Below are 21,660 nucleotides of genomic sequence, written 5' to 3' on the forward strand. Positions count from 1 at the left end.
TTCCACAATTTTCATATGATTGGCCAAGAGTCTGGATGCATCTATGAAATAAGTGAAGAAATTAAGATTGATCCTTGATTCTTAGCTTCTTTAAAGGTGTGAAAAACAATGCAGATGCTCTTAGAAAAAGTCCTGAGATCAATACTCTTCTTATCATTGACCTATTCATTGATGAATACAGGAGAAATTTAGCAGGAGAGAGAAAAGCAAGGTGATCACAGCAATATATATTATGATCCATGCCAATTTTTTTTTGTCCACTTGTTCTCAAAACAAATTAAAGTTTTTGTCTTATTTTTAGGATTCTAAATCTGTTACCCATTGCCTGCTAACTTCTGCTGCAATGTGATATCTCACAAAGATAAAATCAGATTGATTGTGGCAGTCCCTCAGAATTAAGAAGAGTTATAATATTTTGCTATTCTGAATACATGCATTCAGGCAAGATGCAATGTGACATGTCCAAGTCTGTATTGGTGGTTGTGATTGAAATATTTCCATATTGTGGCAAGAATAATGGTAGCTCATAAAAGTGGGGTCTCTCTATAAGTTTGGCAACTCATATAACTTACCATCATCCTGTGATACCACCACACAATAATCTGTGAGACTAGGGATGTGTAGTATATTTTTTCTTCTTTTTTTTTGAGGGTGGAAAATGAAGTATGAGACTTTGAGCCAGTCATTGAAGAATCTTTGAGTCCTGTCTCCTAGTTTAATATATTTTTCTTCTCTGTTCCTCCCAACTTCTCTAGATTTCCTCATAGGTTAATATCTGAAGTTAGTATCTCAGAAGACTACAACCATCCCAGTCCCTTGTCTTTCTGAAAAATCAAATTAAATGGACAGAATTTTACCCATGGAATTTTTGACTTTTTAATAAAAGTGATATTTATATCTGAATTACACAAACTAGAAGTATTCTTGTAGGAGGTAGCCTGAGTTTAAATGGGTACTGAGTTCGTGATACAAGCTCCTCCTTCTCCTGTGTTCCTAAGAAGTTTCGGCTTCATTTCAGTTACTCTGAAAATTAAAAAGCGTACTTTCTCTCATTCAGAAACACTTTCTGTGGAGCTGTTTTGTTTCCAAAAGACTGTTGCTTATTGTGGCAAGTGAAACTAATGGTCAGGCAAAATTTCCATAGATTTTAAATCCTGGTTTTTACTTGTTTTGTAATCTTCGGGTAAAAATTTTCATTTCAAAAACCTTGAAGCCTGGGAAGATGGATTTATGGAATGGGCATTATTTCCCAAATTGGCTTTTGGAGGTTGTCTTCTTATATTAGAGGTAGCAAGGGCCAGATTACAGTGGTGCCTAAAGCCAACCTGTTCTAACAGGCTTCATTTTCCTTTGTACAAATTTAAAAAGAATGGGTCCTCACGCAAGCATTTCAAATCCAGAGACAAATTTGAAAAAAATTGCTACAACATGTTGACTGATTCATTGCCAAGTCAGCCACTGAGAACTTTTTCTTGATCGACTCTTAAGGAGGAGACAATTAAAGGGGAAGGGGGAGGACGTAACTTAAAAAACAAAACAAAACAAAACAAAACTCCACAATACTCTAAATCCCTCTCCCTCTTACATCTTCTCTTCTGCTTTTATTTTTCACCCATATCTTCTCCTTCTCTGGCCTTTTCCTTTTTCTTTCTCTCTTCTGATCATTCTCTGTGATATACTCTGTTGCTCTAATGTATTCATTTTTACTTTTGATATTGATACAATGATATGTTCTGGATAAATAGCTTTCCAAAGATTATATTCAGATATACAGATTCAAACCAGCAGAAAGGTTAAAAACATTTTAAAAATATGCTTGTCAGCAGTGGAAAGAAAGCTGTTTGTAGCCAGCAGGTGAGCTGGAGAGTACTACAGGGTGTGGTAGAGATAGTAATAAATTAGCTGGCAAGCCAAAAACTATAAAAAAAAAATCAGCTATTTCATAGCATAGAAGCATGACAGCTATGAAAAAAGGAGTGCCCCAGGGAATTCTTTTAGAGTTTGATTTTTTTAAAATATGTTTGACATGAAAAATGTTTTAGTACAAATAAAGCAACTGGTATTAAACCTACAGGGAGGGGGGTTATGGTTTGGAGTTAGTATGAATAATGCATGATATTTAAAGAAAGAACAACTCTAAAATGTTTTGGGAGGCAGTCCATGTTGCTGGTTGGAATGGTGATTTTTTCCTCTATTTTTGAAGCATCATTAATTCAACATCGCTTTGTGAGTTTTTTTAACCTGATAAGATATCAACCAAAGAAATACTGTTTGACTTAGATTAGGGTATTCTTTCTTCAGATAATTTAGTTTAAATATCAAGAAGATCACTAGAATTATTTAAGCATAAAGTGACAGTCATTTACTATAAAAAATAATTTGGCCTAGTTATCTTTTTTAAAAAGCTCATGTAGCACTGCAAACCAAAATCAACCTCATAGAAGGGGAAAAACAAGATCAGATATTTTGAACATTACTCCATAGGAGACCAGCACAATATAGTGTGAGTGAATGCATTGTAGCCGCGCTCCATATGCAATCAGAAGCCAATTGTTACTGGACTGTGTACAAGCACACACTGTGCTCAATGGTCTGATGAGGTATTATGGATATGATGCAAAGGGGCTGTGTAGATTAGAAGCTAACAATTTGTTAAAAGTGAAAGCAACTTAACATTTACATTGGGCTAGCTGAGTAGCACTTCATGTGGCAAACAGGATGAATGCCAAGGAACCAGGGTCACCAGGAAGGTTCCAGGTATTAGTGTCCATGCAGAAAAAGAGGTTTTATTGATTTCTAGTTGACTGCCTTTATTACTGTGATTATTTCTACATTTTTCATTATTATATTCAGCTTTTAGTGTGGAAAAGTTCATGCAAAACAGCATGATTATTATAAATGTCAAAAATGTGTGGAGGAACAGCCTATTAAAATATAGCCTAGAGATAGTCTATAACACTGACTTTAAATAAAGTAGCTGAAGCCAAAGTGATACTCCGTTAAATCACTGATATTGTGTAATTTATCCACAAGTATTAATTTCGATTTCAGTTACCACTATCACAATACATTCCTCATAACTTTCTCTTGGTTCTTCAGATTGCTCGTGGCACACACAGCCTGTGTTTTTAGGTCACAGAAGGTACTTCAGCCCCCTTGTTTGGGGGTGATCTGGAGTCAGAAACATATTAAGACATTGATCGCTGCTGAGCCATGCTCAGTTTCAACCAGACTTTCAATGCATATATCACATATAAAATGTGTGGCTGTTTAATCAAATCATCATTAAAAAAAAAAAGATAAGTGCCTAGTGAGTGTGCATGATTCTGTACTAGGTTCCATGAGAAGTTAGTGCAAAAAAACACGGTTTCCACTCTATTTGGGATACCAGGCGTTTCACAGAATGTTGGCAGATAAGATTAGCTTCTCTCTTACCCCTATCAAATTAAAGAGGTGGCATTTAAATTTTTTTCCTCTGTTTTTTATAAAATAAAGGTTAGGTTTATGGACAGTCAATAGCTCTTAATCTTTTTTTGGACTGTAATACTCTGCCTTGCCTACCAGGCCAAAACTTTTTGTTGTTTTAATATAAAAGCCTTAATGCTTTCTCAGTGAACTGAATGTCAGCCTGGCTTTAAGATATTTTTTCACTCTTAAAAAAATGATGTATTACAAGATTTGTAATGGAGTGAACATGCTCGAATTGCACATTTAATTTTTTTAACATCACATTCATGTTTTGCCAGTTTGCCTACCAGCTATCTGTTAACAAAAAGTTCCAAGGCAGCACTGCAAGTCTGTGCCCAACTAAGCCTTTTGTTTCTGCAGATGTTTGGGCTTAGAGCAATGTTGTAAAGCTCAGGCAATCCAAGGACCATGTTTGTACTTGTCTGCTGCGATTCCCTGTGCATTGTCTAAACCTGTATGCATTGTTCTTTCCGACAGGTGATAACTACCCCGTACAGTTCATTCCGTCAACAATGGCAGCTGCTGCTGCTTCTGGACTCAGCCCTTTACAGCTCCAGGTAAGTGCCAGAAGAAAAAAATGTGGGATATGAGCCAGTACTTTAGTGGAAAACTGCTAACCAGCTGTATGCTAAATAATGGCCTGAATGTTAAATAATTTTTTAAGCATAGCCTAGAAGGATTAACACCTTATATACTTACCATACTGCAAATAGAAGAGAAAACTGTCAGTTTCAATATTTTTAAAGGAAAAATGACATTATGACTTAGTACTATATACTGTCTACTGGGTGAGTTAATGGCTTTACAATTTTTTTATGGCTAGTTGTTATTGGGTATCTTAGCTTTTTCCTTATCAATTCTTCATCCATGTCTCCATTTATGTCCAGATTAGCTCTTACACATAAGCATCAAAACAGAAAACAATGTTGGATATTTTCCTTCTTGTAGCTTATAGAATAGGGGGTTGTTATTACCAAATTAACTATTTGGTAAAATGTAAACACACTGCTCCTGATTATGTGTATCCTCATCTCCATCCTCATCCTCATGCCAGGTCAAAAGTCTGGGTATGGTGTCTGACCAAGTTCTGGATTCGTGTTCTTTACCTATAAAGCTAAGCTTGCAGAGAAGGTGTTTTGGAAGCTAATGTAAAAAAGTCATTTGCACCTTATCTTCTTCACAGTAAAACGGGGGCTAATAATAAGACTGGGTGATCTTTCTACCCTTCTAACACTGCCATCTTAATGGAAAATTGACTTGAAATATGAGTGTATATTTTAACAAAAACAAAAAGATAATATCATTAAAGTAATGGTTAAACCTTCAGTATTTGAGCATTTAGAAAATATATGATAATAAATTTCAATACAGCGGAAATTTTTAAGATGGGTTTTTATTCTTATAATTTACTGTGATTATTTTGAATGTTTCTTAAATGATCTAGGGAATAGCACATAACTAGGCATTTTTACTTCTTCTTTGCTATTCCCTGTGTGATTTGAACATAAAACATGTACAAATATTTTACCATGAAAAAGCATCATTTTGAGCATTCTCAATTGAGTCTACAAATAAATAATTTTTGCAATATTTGGAGAAATTTTTGTCATAAGCCTCATCTAGAAAGTCTTGAAGATGTTATCCATTATGGACTGACTAGTAGAGTTGGATATTTTGCCTAATAGAAGCAGTGCCCTACCTCTCTTCCAAACCTTCGTCTTCTCCACTACTAACACTGGAATTTACTGCAGTAGGTAAAAATCTAAAAAGAAACCTCACTCATAGTCAACCTAACCTATTTCTCCTTTTTCCATAGCTATGCTATTGAGTGTCAAGATTCTTGAGTCAGAGGCAGAAATAAGACACTAGTACCATTATTTTATCCTATAACCAAGTTTCTATGAGAGTGTCTGGGTCCTAAACCTACCTTCAATTCCTTGGTGTGGTCAATACCCTGGATTTAGAAATGTGTGTTCTGTTTCATGAGTTCTGACAGTATGTTTTGTCTTTTTTTTTTTTTCTGAATATGCTACTAAACAGAAGGGTCATGTCTCCCACCCACAAATTAACCCAAGGCTAAAGGGCCTAAGTGACCGTTTTGGCAGGAGTTTGGACACCTTTGAACATGGTGGTGGCCACTCTTACAACCACAAACAGATTGAGGTATGAATGCTTCCATTGGTGCTTCATTGGGTGGGGGACTGGATTGTTCAGTCATATTCTTGGCTTTTTTAAAAAGTGGCAAACACTCAACCTAAACACTAATGTGCAGTCTTTCCCTTTTTCTCATTCCTAAGGAGGCTCATTTTTGCTGCTCCTTTTCTTTCAGAGAAAAAGGCAAATCCCAAACCAACACCCCTGAATTAGGTTGTTTATTGCTATATATTTAGGCAAATTCTCTACATTGTAAGTGTTGTCAAAACCATCTTTATTTCCCTTACTCTTTTTTATGTATAGTACTGCATAGTATTTAAAAAACACTTAAACATTAAAGAAAAATCTCATTTGACCATATAAAAACCCTGTAGAGTTGATAAAATATAATTCTACTTTTATAGAGAAAACAACAAAGGCTCAGAGAGGTCAATTATTTAACCAAGGCTATAAAATATACTTAATGAGTCAGAATTGTCACTCAGGATGTCTAAATCTACCTAATTCAGGCTTCCTAATTTAGTTTTCTCTGGCTGAAGTGGGGATGAGTGCCTGGGCCTGACTGTTTGCTTTTTGCCCCATAAACTTCTATAGTATCCTTTACATATTTACCTTCCAATAAAGCTCTTTGTTATTTTTGTGGGATATTCTTACTACATGGGAGAAGATGGCTCACATGGCTCTTTTGAAAACCAAGCCCTTTTCTGTTATAGGGCCCCAATCTTACTCTCTCCAGTATCAAGCTTAGTTCTTCTCCTGAATCATTAGAGTAGCTCTCTGGGACTGTCAGATCCTGGCAAGTTGCCAGCTATCTGGAATCACCAAAAAAAATGGAGACAGGTTACCTCACACTGAAACAAACTTTAACTTTCTGAGTTAGATGTAATACTAAATGTTATGTTCTAACCTTGGATGGGAAACTCAAAACAAGAAAGTAATTCCATCTAGCAAAGTTGTATATTCAGCTCCTGTTGGCTCTGCCAGTTCCTATGTATTAAACACTATGTAATCACTAAGGTGTCTCTTTGACATTATCTTCTCTGCTTGCTTTTGAATCTGCATTTTTGGAAAATGATACAGAAAGCTCACTTCTAAGGAGAAGGAAGATGACAAGATCAAAGGCCACCTTAGAAGTAGCCTAAGGAAGAGTTCAGAATTGTTGCCTGCCTTCCTCTTTCCCTTTCCCTTTCCCTTTGATATGAGAAGCATATTGGGGGATCCCCCCAGACATGACAAGGCATATACTGTTAGAGTATCTGTTGTCTTCTCTACCGCCAGAAGGGAGTTCTTCTCTAATGCTTTCTTTTGGCCGTAGAGAAGGTGGCGTATTTCTGGACATTCTGAAAATCTACTATGCTTAGGATTGCTCAACAGAGACATAACTGGACATTAGGAAAAAGCCTTTCCATGTGATGACAGTTAGCAAGCTTACTTACTCAGGATAGTTTGTTGGAAGAATGTGAAAGCAGGTGGCCTTGGCTCAAATTCAAAACTTCCTCTCCTCTTTGACTTTTATTTTCTCTAGAGGTATTAAGTTCCATCCCATCAACCTTCCCTTAGCCAATTTTCTACCCAATCTCTTCTTTTACTGATTTTCCACTTAGGTTGACTTCTCCCCGTGCCACCGTCACAGACCCCTGATGCTATCAAATCTGGCTTCTGTTGGGTTTCTGGAACGTGAAGTCATATATGTGAGTGCCAGATCTGTGTAGTGCTGTAGGAGCGCCGATCCAGGAGCACAACATATGCCACATGTCTGTCACTTTAATTAGGCTAAATACAGAACCTGTGAAGGCGGGGGCCGTCACAGCTTTGCAGTTTAAGTTTGAGCTGGTTTGAGAGTTTCCTAGGTTTTTGTTTATTCTTGCACTGTTCTCTGGCTTTCACTTTTTGGACTTTTTCCCTGCATGTCAGAAAAACTTTGCTCTGTTTGCTTGTATGGTACACTACTTAGAAAAGATTGACCTTGTTTGAAAGGCAAGTTTCTCGAATGTTCCTGGTATATGTTTATTGGAATTTCTATGAACAACACAGTAGACATCCATATCTAAGCTGCTGCAGACCCTAACATTTTAAATCTTGAGCAAAAGTAGGGAGAAAATTTAATAATACCTTGCTTTATTGATTTTAAAGTCTACTTTCTTTTCTAGCTAGGATATTCTCTACACCTTTAACAGGCTAAAATGTCACAGCTCTGTAAACAATTATGATCATGATAAATTGTGGATACTAAGCAAGCATTACAACATTGCAGTTACAGTTATACTCTGGAAGCCTGGAATTTTGCTATCAATTAGAAAAAAGATATTTAAAGTGGAAAGATCTTCCTTCCATTAGTCCAGTTCTTTTTATTTCTTTTCTTTTTTTTTGTTTATGTCTCCTGTATTATTACCCAGGAACTTTATTGTTTTGCTTCTCAGATTTAAAACTATAATCTCCTAGAAATAATTTTTTTATCGAAGTATTGTTGATTTACAATATTGTGTTAGTTTCAGAGGTACAGCAAAGTGATTCACTTATATATATATTTTTTCAGGTTATTTTCCATGATAGATTATTACAAGATATTGAATATGATTTCCTGTGCTATGCAGTAAATCCTTGTTGATTATCTATTTTCTTTTCTTTCTTTCTTTAAAATAAGAAAGACGCAAGAAAGATTTTTCTTTTTCCTTTTTTCTTTCTTTTCTTTTCTTTCTTTTTTTTTTTTTTTTCTTTTTTGTACTCTGTGCTGATCTAAGGCCTGATTTTCTCTGCCTCAGGGGCACAATATTAGGAGAGAGAAGGCCAAAGAATGCTATTTTTAGTTGAACAGTTCAGCAGATGGAGGCATGAATACCCATATATCTGAAGGTTGAGGGGCTTGAACCATTAATTTTGATAATGTATTTAACCCTGGGAACAATCAGAAACTGCAACTCTAAGGTTACAGTGCTTTTGACCTTTAGAAACAGAGGGCACTTGCTACAGTAAACAATATATTATATTGCTACTTATTCCTATTCTCTACCGGTATAAATTTCAGGACCAGTTGCCATTTGCTTTCCTCAGCTATGTTAGCATTGGTCCTTCAAGTAAGTCAAAAAAGGGGACCAGTATAATGAGGCAGTCATGCAAATATGGCCTTTAAATAGCTAAGATGTTAGATTGTTTCTCAAGAAATATTGTCTGAGAAAGTAAGCTCAAATGACTTTTTATTTTAATGAAAAAGTGGTTTTAGTGTATTGATTCATTATGTGGTTACTTTCAATATGATAGATCCTTAGAGTAATTTTGTTTTGTTTTGTTTTTTAATTGAAAGTATTGTTGCCTCATAGTTGTAGTTTATATTAAATACAATCTGGCTCTGTGTCACGCAAAGTGGTACACCTGTCTCGTCCCTTCTTATTAAATGATGCATGCTTCTCTTTAGCAAATACAGCAGTTAAATATCACACAGTTTAAGAATTTCTAATTAAAATATCTCCACATGTATGCATATTGGTAATGTATTATTTTAATCCATTTATTTTGTTTATGAAACAGTGACATATGTTTAGATTGTGAAATATATGAGCCTTAAAAAATCACTTTATTGAAGAAAATTAATTTCTACAATACTGTCTCGGTAATGTGTTCTCTCACCCAGTCAGTCACTGGCGGCACTGCCAGTCTTAATGTTGGGTAGACACACTTAGCATTACAGTCCTGGAAAGAAGCAGTAACAGTTCTTTTTCTTAGCTCCAAATGGTAAGGTTTTCTTTCTTTCTTTCTTTTCTTTTTTATTTACTCATTAATTCAAACCTGTCCCCCCAAAGCACTTTTTGTTGCCTTTTTTTTTTTAATACAATGAAGGATGGGACTGAGTGCATGTATAAGGGATTCTGAAAGACCAATCAAAATTAAAAACAAGCTAGTTACCTTTTCAAAGTTAGACATAGTAATTTGTTTGTCAGCAGGGAGATGTTTGGGTCAGCCCTGAAATAAAGTGACTGTCAGCAGTTATTCCTACAAGACAAGTAATTTCACTCAATGTATTACTGACAGATTGCTCACTTCTCTGAATCACCAGAGAAAACAAACTTAATATTGTTACAGGCAGAGTTTCTGTCTTCATTAGCCTCAGAGAATGATTTTTATCGAGCATTCAAAGCCTACCAAGCTTTAGTTGGAACATATTTTAACAGACAAGTTCTTATAATTATAGTATAGGTGGTAGCCTACATGAAAGGAATTAAATATGAAAATTAACCAAATGTAAATACATTTTCATTTTTATGTGATGGGCATTCTGTGTAGTTAGGAAACATATGAGGAAAGGAGTATAATTAGAGCCTTAAAACACTAGGAAAACCTATCAACCATAAGTTATTCTTAAATGAAACCATTCAAGTCTTGCGAAGTTTGCAGAGATGAAGGAGAACAATTGAATTTTTGTAAAAGTGAGTACAGACACATATTTTACTTAAATGATATTGTCAATTTTTATGCTATAGACGGAAAATGAAGAAGTGCCCATCAACACTGAGAACACTCTATTTCTATTTAGTTCCAACCTAAATGTTTGTATTTAGATGCTCTTCTCTGGCTCATAGCCTGTCTTCTTGTTTGCAATTGTAAACATGCCACAATTCTGTGGAGGAATGAGAAGGGTGAGTTAGATGTGCCGGGTGGGCTTCAAAGGTTGTGATTTCTAATAGTGAGATGAATAAAGAGTTGATTAGAGTGACCTATTACTAGCTACCTGATGGAGAAAAAAATAATGCACTGATTCAAAGCTTGTTCTGACGATGCCACCCAGGGGGCTGTGCTTTGAGGGGAAATGCTTCCTTTTCTCTTAATCGGCCTTCCCTCACCCACTTTGAGTTTAACAGTGTGATGGAATTTGGAAGGACCTTTCAGCTGGGATTAGATGAACTATGGACTAATGGAATGATCTCCATTTTGGAATCAGAATCTTGGATTAGAGTTTTAGCTATTACTTATTTGCTATGTTACACTGTACTGTTCTCAGATTACCTTCTTTTTTCCAGCTTGTTCATTGTAAAAAAGGGGATAATGTTTATTCTCAGGGTTGTTGTGAATAGTAAATGGGTTAATGAGGCATGTATTAGATTTCCATAAAAACGTTATCAGAGTAGGAAAGAACTTCCCAACATTCCAATAAGCAATCAATTCTACTTTAGCTTTGCTGCCTAAAGTGTTTCTGAGGGACAGTTCTAATCTACCATAATGTGTCACTGAATTCAGGGATTTTTGTCTGTTTTGTGTACCAATGATGCCTGGGACAGTATTTGGTAAAATGAACGAATTAGTGAATTTCCTCTTTGGTGATCATCTGGGACTCAAGTTCCTATGAAATCTTTTTTTTTTTTTTTATGTTCAGTCAAGTGCTCTGTTACTAGGAGGCATTATTAAATGACTACATTTCTAGGTAGGCTTTTAAACAAAAATGGCAGGTATCAAGTGTATCCTGATGGATGTTGGATTTTCTCTTAGAAATTTGATTTTCAGTTGATTTTTAGGTAATATCTAAAAGCTGAGAGAGTACAGCTCTTCTCACTAAGCTCTGTTAATCACTGTGTTTAAATTATTTGATTGATGGGATGTTTAGCTGTACTCACAGAAATGGTTTAGTAGGAGCCCAAGACCTTGGAATTACAAAATTAGTGCAATTCTCTATCTTTTCTAATGTAACATTTCCAGCAACATTCATTTAGCTCCAGCCTCACTAATTAATCTACTCAACAGGGAACTCCCAGTGTGTGAATGCTTGTATTTAAATAGACTGATTGTAAGATATAGTGGTTTCTAAAATAGTAACAGGTACTTCTATTCCTGTTATTACCAAACTAGAGTTTTGAAGTAGTGTTTGGTTGGTATCATGTATCATGTATCTGTATGTTTATCTGTTATAATGAGCTACGCTGGAATTCAGAGAGATGATGCAATTAAGGATATAGTGGAAAGTTTAAAAGCAAAACATTCTAGTGCCTTAGAAAAAGCTTCACTCCAGTTTCCAACCATAGAGTAAGTCAGGAAATGCAGCACTTAGGAAATTTAAATCAGAAGAAGTTACTATGAAATATTTTGACATGTTAGGTAACAGAACAGACCGAGCAGGACAAAAACATTTTTTAAACCACTGTATTAAGGTATGATTGACATACAAAAAGCTGCACATGTTTAATATATACAGCTGGATGAGTTTGGAGATAAGTATATATCCATGAAACAATACCACAATCCACGCCATAAACATATCCATCCATCCAAAAGTTTCCTTCCAACATTATTATTATTATTATTTGGTGTGATAAGAACATTTAACAAGATTTACCCTCCTAGCAAGTTTTTAAGTATACAATGCAGTATTATTAACTGTGGGCTTTGTGCTCTACAGTAGATCTCTAGGACTTATTTATTTTGGGTAATTGAAACTTTGTGCTCTTTGACTAATACTTCCTGTTTTCCCTCTTGCGCCCTCTGCAACAACCATCCTACTCTCTGATTCTATGAGTTTGGCTATTTTGGATTCCTCATATAAGTGGTATCACATAGTATTTTTCCTTACGTATCTGGTTGATTTAACTGAGCATAATGCCTTCCAAGTTCATCCATGTTGTTGCAAATGGCAGGATTTCCTCCTTTTTAAAGGCTGAATAATATTCCATTTAATGTATGTATATTATATTTTATTTATCCATTCATCCATCAATGGACATTTAGGTTGCTTCCATGCCTTGGCTATTGTTAATAATGCTACAAAGAACATGGGAGTGAAGGTACCTCTTTGAGATATTGATTTTAATTTCTTTGGAGATATATCCAAAAGTTTCAGGCCTAATATTTAAAATTTTAATACATTTCAAGGTAATTGTTGTGTATGGTTTAAGATAAAGGTCCAATTCCATTATTTTGCTTGTGGGTACTCAGTTTTTCCAATGCCATTTATTGAAGAAACTATCCTTCCCTCATTGGGTATTCTTGTTACCATTGTCAAATCATCTGGCTGTATTTGTGTAGGTTTACTTCTGGGCTCTCTATTTTGTTCCATTGGTCTATATATCCATTTTATGGCAGTAGCACCCTGTTTTGATTACTGTAGCTTTATGATATATTTTGAAATCAGGAGATGTGATTCCCCCAGCTTTGTTCTTGTTCAAGTTTGGTTTGGATATTTGGGGTCTTTTGTTTTGCATGTGAATTTTAGAACTTTTTAAACAATTTCTTTAAAAAAATGCCATTGGGATTTTGATAGGGATTGCACTGAATCTGTAGATCACTTTGAGTAGTATAGACATTTTAACAATTTTAATTATTCCAATCCAAAATATGTTTAAGTGATATATTAATTAAAAGGGGTTTGGAAGCTACAGTTGGATAGACTCCCATCATAGATGTGCCCCAGTGGAAGGGTAAAACTTTCGAACAGTAGAGCTAGCACATAATTACCATTCTGCCAGTCCTTCCTTTCTGTTTTATTTGCAGAAAATTTCATATGCTGCAGGTATGTATGTTTGTGCAAATCCATCCAAAATGGAAATTCAGGGAAAATTTGTAATGATTTAAACTCTCTGTACTGATTTGAAACTGTCTTCCTTTGTTTTGACTGTTCTAGATTAATAGGATTAGGATAATTAGATCCTTTTACATATCTTCCAAACTTAAATGGCACTAATGATAGATTCTTTTCTCAATTAAACATAAACCAACAAGCAGTGAACATCTACCGTACTAAGTATCTACTGTATCAGTTGTTTATGGATTTAAAAAATTCATGCATTTCCTTCTTCCATACCTCTCTCATAGTTGGTGACATCAGTACATCCATCTTGAGTCACATTGAGAGGAATTAACATTCTTTTTTTCCAGCTTTATAAACACTGATTTTTTAATATTTATAGTCATTTAGTGCTGGTTTAGCTAGGTATTTGCATTTACTTTTAATAAACAAAAATGGAGACAAAATAAAGCAAGATTTATTTTATTTCTTAAGGCCTCCACCCTCTTGATAATTTGGTGAAGCAAAGACTCAAGGAAGAATTCTTAATTTCCAGTAAACTGCACTGAGTTAATTTCTTATTGTGTGTTTCTCTTATAGCACCAGCTATATTTAATACCTGTAACTCACCTTTGATGTCATACTATAATTTAACCTAGACCATGACCCTTGGTACTTTATCATAATTTCCCTAATGCTATAAATCTTGAGCAGAATGAACCGAAACAAAAATAAATGATGCATATGTATAGAGATTTTATTGCTTAAAATGTATACACGTGTTGACTATCTCAAACCCTCCCAAGTGCAAACGTATAGTGCTCATTTGAAGCCAGTTTGAAATAGAGTTGCTTTTAATCTAGAAAAATCCATTTTGGGACTATATAGCAAGTTTTCACTCTAATTTACTTTTTCATTTAAATTAAAGAAACAGTGAAGTATTATATCCTTTCTCTTAAAATTCTTATTAGTTGAAATTACACCTAATTAGCTTTGAATTACTATTACAATGGCATAAAACTTACTGTATCTTAGAGTTACATCAAAATCTTTTTTAAAACAGAAGCTTATAAATGATCATGCTCAGGAAATTTGAAAAATTTGTATGAAAATTGATATAACAAATTTACTTACTCAATTATTTAACAAATATTTATTTAGTGTCTGTAATGTGCCAGGTATTATTCTAGACCAGTGCTCCTCAGCTGGAGGCAGTGTTGCCCCCTAGAGTTCAGTTGACAATGACTGGAGACAGTTTTGATTGTTACAACTTGGGGTGGGGGTGGAGATACTATTGAAACCTAGTGAGTAAGGGACAGGGATGCTGCCAAATACCCTGCTGTGAACAGGTCAGTCCCCTCCTCCAGCAAAGAATTATCCAGTCCAAACTATCAGCAGTACTGAGGCTGAGAAAACCTGTTTTAGGTACCGGAGAAATATCAGTGAGTAAAACAAAGTCCTTGCCCTCATGGAGTTTACATGCTAGTTGGGGAAAGAGAAAATAGGGAAAGGAATATTTAATAAAGGGTTGGGATTGCAAATCTTACTCATCGTAACAGAAATATCCCACCTACCTATCTACCTGAACCAGTATGGGCAGATTTTTTAAAAATTGAGACCTATGTGATTATTCTTAGTTCCTTGTTTCACTTGGATCTTCAAAACTAAGACTTTTATTCTAGCCAGTCACTTCTGGCTAGAACAGTCACAATTCTCCTCAGGCTCATTTATTCAATTGTATTAAGTACAACATATACTCTGGCTTTCAGTAAAGGGATGTTGTTTCTGACTATAATAATATATAAGTCTATCTTTCAGAGTAAAGTAAATATGAAATTTGGTAAGGACCTGGGAGCTATTCATTAGTTTTTATAGGATACTATTTACTGAGATCTCATAGGACAAGTGGAATCATTCTTGGCAAGGAACCTGTATTTGATGTGTGAATTGGATATTACAAAGGAAGCCTGACTTTCTAAAAACAAAACAAAACAGATTTAAGAGTAGTATGAATATTATATGTATGTATACATATTACATAGTCCTATTAATAAACAATTTCTATTCAGGCTTTATAATAAATATGCTTTAATGTTATTCCCATATTTTATAAGAAAATGAGGCTCAGATGGGTTAAGTGACTTGGACCAGATTACTCATCTATTAAACAAAATAAGACTATAATACATACTTAAGTGCATTTTAAAATTTACTTCTTGACCTGGATTCTTTGCTTTAAACTCTGCTGTCTGTAGGTATATAGGAAGCAGTCATTTAGAAGCTTTCTTGCATAACTTATTCTCCTCTTATTATAATATTCAAGTGAATTAAATTATGAAAGGAAAAATTTCAAAGTTAACATGACATTCTTAGGATCTCAAAGAGTTCACGTATCTGCCAAATTTCTGGTTAACTGTCCAGAGGAAACTTCAAGCCTAATAGAATTGACAAAGATAAGAAGAACTATCATGAAATACGTCTTATTCTGTAGCTTTCTTTTGAGAAAAACGCTTAGAATGTTTTTGCTGAATGCCAGAGTCCTATTCTTTGGAGAGTTTCTGGGCCTGTCTTATCATTTCAAAGTTTTGATGAGTCTCCTGGAGTAGCTGGGGAGTGTGTCCTTGCCCATCCCCAGCCTGCGCTGCCCTCTGAGCACGTTCAGCAGGTTGCATGCCAGCAGATGAAGCAGATGTTCAACCATCCTGGAATGGAGCGCCTGCTGCATCAGGAGCTGGGGATTCCTCCTGACATCTGGACGTTGCTGGGTCGGGATGCCTGCCTCTGGTCAGGCAGCCGCGGGGGCTGTGGGGCGGAGAGCATGGAGTCTTTGCCGCTCTTTAAGCGATTAGTGCACTGAAGCAGCAATAATGTTGAATTATCGCTTGGCTGCTTTCTTCTCAGGAATCTTGGGACAATAGGAGAGTCAGGAAGGAGCATTTACAGTAAAGTCATGTTCGGAGAGACAAGACTAATTATAGAGTATTAAAGAGCTTTATTTTAAGTGATTTAATTTACAAATAGCTCTGGACAGTGTATGAAACTTTTTAGAACCATAAACCCAGTAGCTTAAAGAGACTTTTCTAATTAAAAATGGCTAGTACAGAACTATTATTTCAGCAATTTTCTAGTTTTAGAGTCTGGTCAAGTTTTGCCACTGAAGATGCTGCATCTGCTAAAAAGAGAAAATTTACCAGTACTTGTAGCTGCTGGGGAAAAAGTCTCTAACTTGAGGAGAAGGATGACTTTTGGGTAAGAGATTGACTGGATTCTGCACTGACCTACAGTTTCACTTTGTCACACTGAAAACTGGTCTGCATTTGCTACCCAGAGCTGAAACCATCTGTTACACCAATTTCCTTTATGATAGGTGTTACTTAAGCACAATGGATGTGGAAATGGGTAGTTTAAAATGTATTTTGCAATGAACAGTTGTCACATTATGTTGCTTTTCCTCTTATAATTTTTCATTAGTGAGACCTCTGTGCTCAAAGGAGCCTTCTTATAAACAGATTATGGCCATTTGTGTTCACAGTAATATATTGGAGAACGCTGTGTTGCTCTCACTTAACCTCTTGTATTCTGAGGGGGTTATATTTAATTAAGACTGGTGAGAGGCTGACCTGAGAGGCTGTAGAAAGTGATTGAGCTGCGTTTTCCAAGCTCTGCTCTAGTCATCTGGGAGAGAAATAAAAAAAAAAAAAATTGGAAAATACTATTTTCTGAAATTCCCTCTAACTAAGCTGTATTTCAACGGGCCATTTAATGCTCAAATGGACAAAGGTATTACTTCAGTCATTGAATTGTATCAAACTCCTTCTCAGAGGCCCAGTTTAAAAACTCTGTAGGAAAAGAGGTTTAGCATCACGTTCTCAATGGATTATCGCTTGGTCTGCTTACAAATAAAAAAGCAAATACATTTTTTTAAAAAGAAAGAAGAAACACTCACTGTCACTAAATGGAATGGACCATGTGCCCCAACCAGTCCTCAGTGCACCAGGATTGCCCCCCAGAGTTTAGGAGCTCCTTAGACCACATAGAAAAAGATACTGTTTGTTCTCTGCAGTGTTGCTGTTACCTGCTCAGAACATCTTCATATCAAGGAAGTGTTTGCTGCAGGGCCCAAGGGGCAGTCCCTGAATAATGAATGCAAAGTTATGTCATTGGCTTAGACATAGCACAACAGAGAGAGTGAGAGCAAGAGTGGGAAACTTTATTGAGATAGTAGAGGCCTAGATGTGACTGATTTGGGTGGAAGTCCCCTACTTCTCTATCTATTTATCAATAATTTTAATAAAGAGGCATTTCTTAGTTGCAGAGCAAAATGGTCATACATAATTCAGCTATGTTCAACCATATCATTCTTGATTTTAGATCCACCTCTGCCATGTGGATCTAAAGAGTGACACCATGCTCACTCTTTATTAGAACAACTAGCTTGTTCTCTGATATGTTTTCTGTCTAAACAATAGTGAATGACTTGGAGATTTCAAGAAATCAGTGCTTCTTGGTTCCACAAATCTTCTTAAGTTAAAAGAACTAAGTGAGCATGAGCTAATGTCCTCTGAACCGCAGTCTCCTCAGCTATGAAATGAGGATAATGACACTTTCCATATTGTGAGGATCAAATGAGGTAACCTAAGCCAGTCAGCTAGTCTCTACATCCTTATGCTTGTATCTCTTATTAATTCATTAATTCAACATATTTAAATGCATGTACTAGGTACTTTAGATACTCTATTAAACAAGCAAGCCAAACAAGTTTTTGCCCTTTTATAATAGCCTAGGGAGAAAATCAATTAGATGAGCATTTCTTCAGTGATAAGAAAGGTGACATGGCTGATCATTTGGAATCTCTGTATAAGTATACAAATTTATTGATTGACCGAGATGACTGTGTATAGGCTCTTTGAAATCCTTTTGTTCTAAAGCCATTGCCTGATGACCACTTGCTTCTGAGCTCACAAAGCATGAGACCCAGTGCAGTGCTCTTTAGCAAGAAGTGATGGTCAGGCATCAGTTAAGGTACTTTAAACTGGACTTCCCACCAATCAAGAAAAAGTGCCACCATTTTGAAAGAAAAACCTTCACAAATAGACAATGAGATTGTAAAATTGTATAGGTTTTCAGAGCTAGAAAAGCCCTCAAAAGCTTTGAGAGTCAAATCCTAACTCTACCAGTGGTTCCATGATCTTGGGCAAATTAATCTTTCTATACCCAGATTCTATTAAATGGATTAGGAATGATACCTATCCCCATAGGGCAGTTGCAAGAATGCTTGTGAAAAGTGCTTTATGAACTTTATTTTTTTTGTGAATCTTTTGGTTTTACAGTTGAAGAGGCTGAGGCCTAGAGACATGGATTAATTTGACCAGAGCCACATAGCCTGTAAGTGGCCTGGGTTAGGATGTGTAGAATTGTGAGGCAACAGTGTGGAGAACAAAATTTTATGACTTATTGTAAATAAAGTTTGGATGAATTGAACTGAATTTAAACATATGGCCAAGATGTTAGTATATATTATGCTTCCACTTATTCTAGGTGGGGGTGGGTGGTGATGAGTTTTTGTAGAGATTTTTTTTTTGCAATGGAATGTACCAACCTAATGAAGGTTATCCTTTTAAAAAAAACAGGGCATATTAAAGTATAAGACTCTGTAACAGTACTGGTAGTAGTGACAAGGCCAAAATACAAATTTATAGTGACATGAAAAAGGATTAATTATTCAGTTCACTTAGACATTAATTTCCCAAATGTTTATTAAGTGCCTGATGTGTAGTAAGCACTGTGCTCTGTTTGGGGGATACTAAGATGGGTAGAACTTGATCCCTGTCCTCAGAAGGCCCACAATCCAGTAACAGTGTGATAAATTGTTAAAATATATGTGTTTCCAGAATAAAAATGCTATGGGAGGAGGAAGTGTTAAGGTCTGCCTGCAGAAGTATTGGCAATCTTCATGGATGAGCTGATGTTAAAGTTGAATCTTGAAAGGAGAGAGGAAATACACTAGGTTTATGGGGGAGGGATTCAGAGTGGCAGAGATACAGAGGCGAGTAAAAGCACTCCAGATGAAGAGCAGTCTGCCTGTAGGTGTAGAAGCGATAGACAGCATGGCACATTCGGAAAACAACGAACAGTCTGGCACAGGCTGAGCATGTGAGAGCAATAGGAGGTGAGATTGGAAAGGTAAGCGAGGGGTCAGATCACAAAGTGCCTTTTACACCACACTGGGGGATTTGCAATGCATGTGGTAGACATGATTTTATTCACACCATAAATGGTAAAGTGGTATAAGGTATAGTGAACAACTTCATGATGTGATATTCCTCTATTAATTTGATCTCTAGTTTACATTTCCCCTTACACCAGATTTAATAGTTAGGGAACTATGTTTGTTAAGATTCATGGTCCCTTTAGTACAATGGTACCCTGTGGCAAGTAAAACTGTACAAATAGTGTAATGATACACGCAAAATAAACAAAACTGTTTAAGATTGAAGCAAAGCCAAGGTCCAACCATTTCCCTGGGATTTGGGGAAATCTTGTAATCTGCAGTTTGTACTAAACTCAATCACAGTTAGCACATTGCTTCTCAGTGAAGGGGCCTTCATACTGATATTTCAACCAAACGATGAAGCAAGGAGTAAAAATCTATAAAGAAAAGCTATGGTTCTTCTAATTGTTAATGCCTTGAAATTACGCCCCTTTCTGGAATAATAAAATGTTCCTTGGCAGAGGTCAGGATCTCTGCCACTGACTTATTTAACAGATCCTCTTAACATCTGTCCTGCAGACTGTGCACTTTATTAGCAGACAAGAGACCCAACAGACTTAGCCTGCTGTGTCCCTTTTTCACATTCACACAGCTGTGGATTAACTCAGAGTTTCCAGAAGAGGACCAACCAGAAGGGATAGTAATGTTATTGGCTGATTCTAAAAAGATGGGAAAAAAGAGCAGAAACAAATGTTGCCCTAGTACAATTCAGTGTTTTTAGGGTGACAATTACCAGTCTGTTTTAAAAAGGAATAAAAGCAGCTATTTCTCTAAAAGAGGAAAGTCTATTCATATCTGTGTGGGAACCTAATCAGGCTCTTGTTTCCAATGACGATGACTCCACAGTCGCACCAGGTCTGCGACAAGAATGCTCCTTTTGTATGCCGATAATGTGGAAACGATAAAATTTCCTTTAAGAGACATATGTGTTTACATCATGAGATGTGTTATTTGACAAAATGCTTTGTTTTCCTCATATTTTCCATGCAGAGTTTCATGCTGGGTTGTTTGGCTGGAAATCTTTGATTAACTCGAATTAGTTGCTGAAATAAAATAGACACTTTTGTTTTATGAGTCCTCTTGCTGAGCTGTAAATTATAGTAAAACATATAAGGAGTGACAGAAAGAAGTGCTGATTTGAACCTCTGACCCACGACAGGCACAAAAACATAAGATTATTCCTTCAAAGAGCTGCATAGAGACATAAATATTCCATGGTCCGCTCAGAATTACGCCCTCTTAACAAAGTAAAGCTGTGATTTTACATCATGTAACGAGGGTTTTCTAGAGGTGTTACAGTAGGCTTAGAGGAGATACTGAGATTCTGACACCCTCCTGCAAATTAGGACTTTGAATGCTTAAAGCGTTTTCTCTGTCCAACAATGGACAATGAAAACAAGAACAAAGTTCCTATTCCCTAAATGAATAGCCAAGGGAGGTTTCCCTTTTTCCAGTGAAGTGGTACATTCTATAAATCTTAAGGCTTTCTCAAAGCTTCATTGGCCCTTAGTGTGAACATCTTAATTCTGTGGAGCACAGTCTTTGCGTACTAGCCTAAAGGAATGGGCTGTGACGGGGAGACGTTACCACATGCAGAAAAGAAATTCTGTTAATCTAAACCCTCCCCATTCTTCTCAGGATTTTTGTAGTTGTTGTTAATTAATTTTATAGGATTATTTTTAAACATTTAGCTAACATAGATCTCTTTTTTGGGCTTTGCTATAAGCAAAATGTACCTAATTGTCCTCAGTCAAAACTAATTGTGCTGGATGTGTTAAATAAGCTTATTGTGGTAATTATTTCATAAGAGATACACATATTAAATTATTGTATGTACACATTAAACTTACACAACGTTATTTACCAATTATATCTAAATAAATCTAGGAGAAAAAAACCCTAATTGTTCTCAATAATGGTGTTTCAGTAGTAATTTGTAAATGGTTCCATTATACCATTTATCATATTGTGTCATTCTCCCTCTCATCTTTTCTTGCTGTGAGCTCCTGATAGACAGCCTATCTTATTCATCTTTGTATTCCTAATACATTTTTGCTAAATTGAATAAAAATGCCAAATGTTTTTCTCAATAAGATCTCTGGAGTGGTATCTATTAAAGAGACTATACCAATAAGAATTTAAGAGCCTACAATGTCTTTATGGTGTACTCCTATTCTAAGTATGTTATGTGCATTAACTCATTTACTCCATACAATGAATCTTTTGGAGTAGGTACTATTATTTCTCTATTTTAAAGATGTGGAAATTTAAGGCCCTGAGAGAT

The 21,660-nt window shown here is 35.8% G+C and overlaps 1 protein-coding gene across 35 annotated transcripts in view; it reads left to right on the forward strand.

Moving 5' to 3' along the window:
- SOX6 (SRY-box transcription factor 6) overlaps positions 1 to 21,660 on the forward strand; it is a 561,278-nt gene that overhangs the window by 445,913 nt on the left and 93,705 nt on the right. For 22 of the 35 annotated variants that reach the window (XM_074372343.1, XM_074372328.1, XM_074372335.1 and 19 more), the window contains 3 exons: positions 3,946 to 4,025; positions 5,509 to 5,631; positions 7,227 to 7,313. In XM_074372343.1, the coding sequence (XP_074228444.1) occupies positions 3,946 to 4,025; positions 5,509 to 5,631; positions 7,227 to 7,313 (290 nt within the window). The remainder of the gene's footprint in view (positions 1 to 3,945; positions 4,026 to 5,508; positions 5,632 to 7,226; positions 7,314 to 21,660) is intronic. The other 13 variants (XM_010964824.3, XM_074372346.1, XM_045523808.2 and 10 more) reach the window with 2 other exon arrangements.

This window comes from Camelus bactrianus, chromosome 10 (genome assembly GCF_048773025.1).
Source record: "Camelus bactrianus isolate YW-2024 breed Bactrian camel chromosome 10, ASM4877302v1, whole genome shotgun sequence".
In the NCBI taxonomy this organism is placed as follows: Eukaryota; Metazoa; Chordata; class Mammalia; order Artiodactyla; family Camelidae; genus Camelus; species Camelus bactrianus.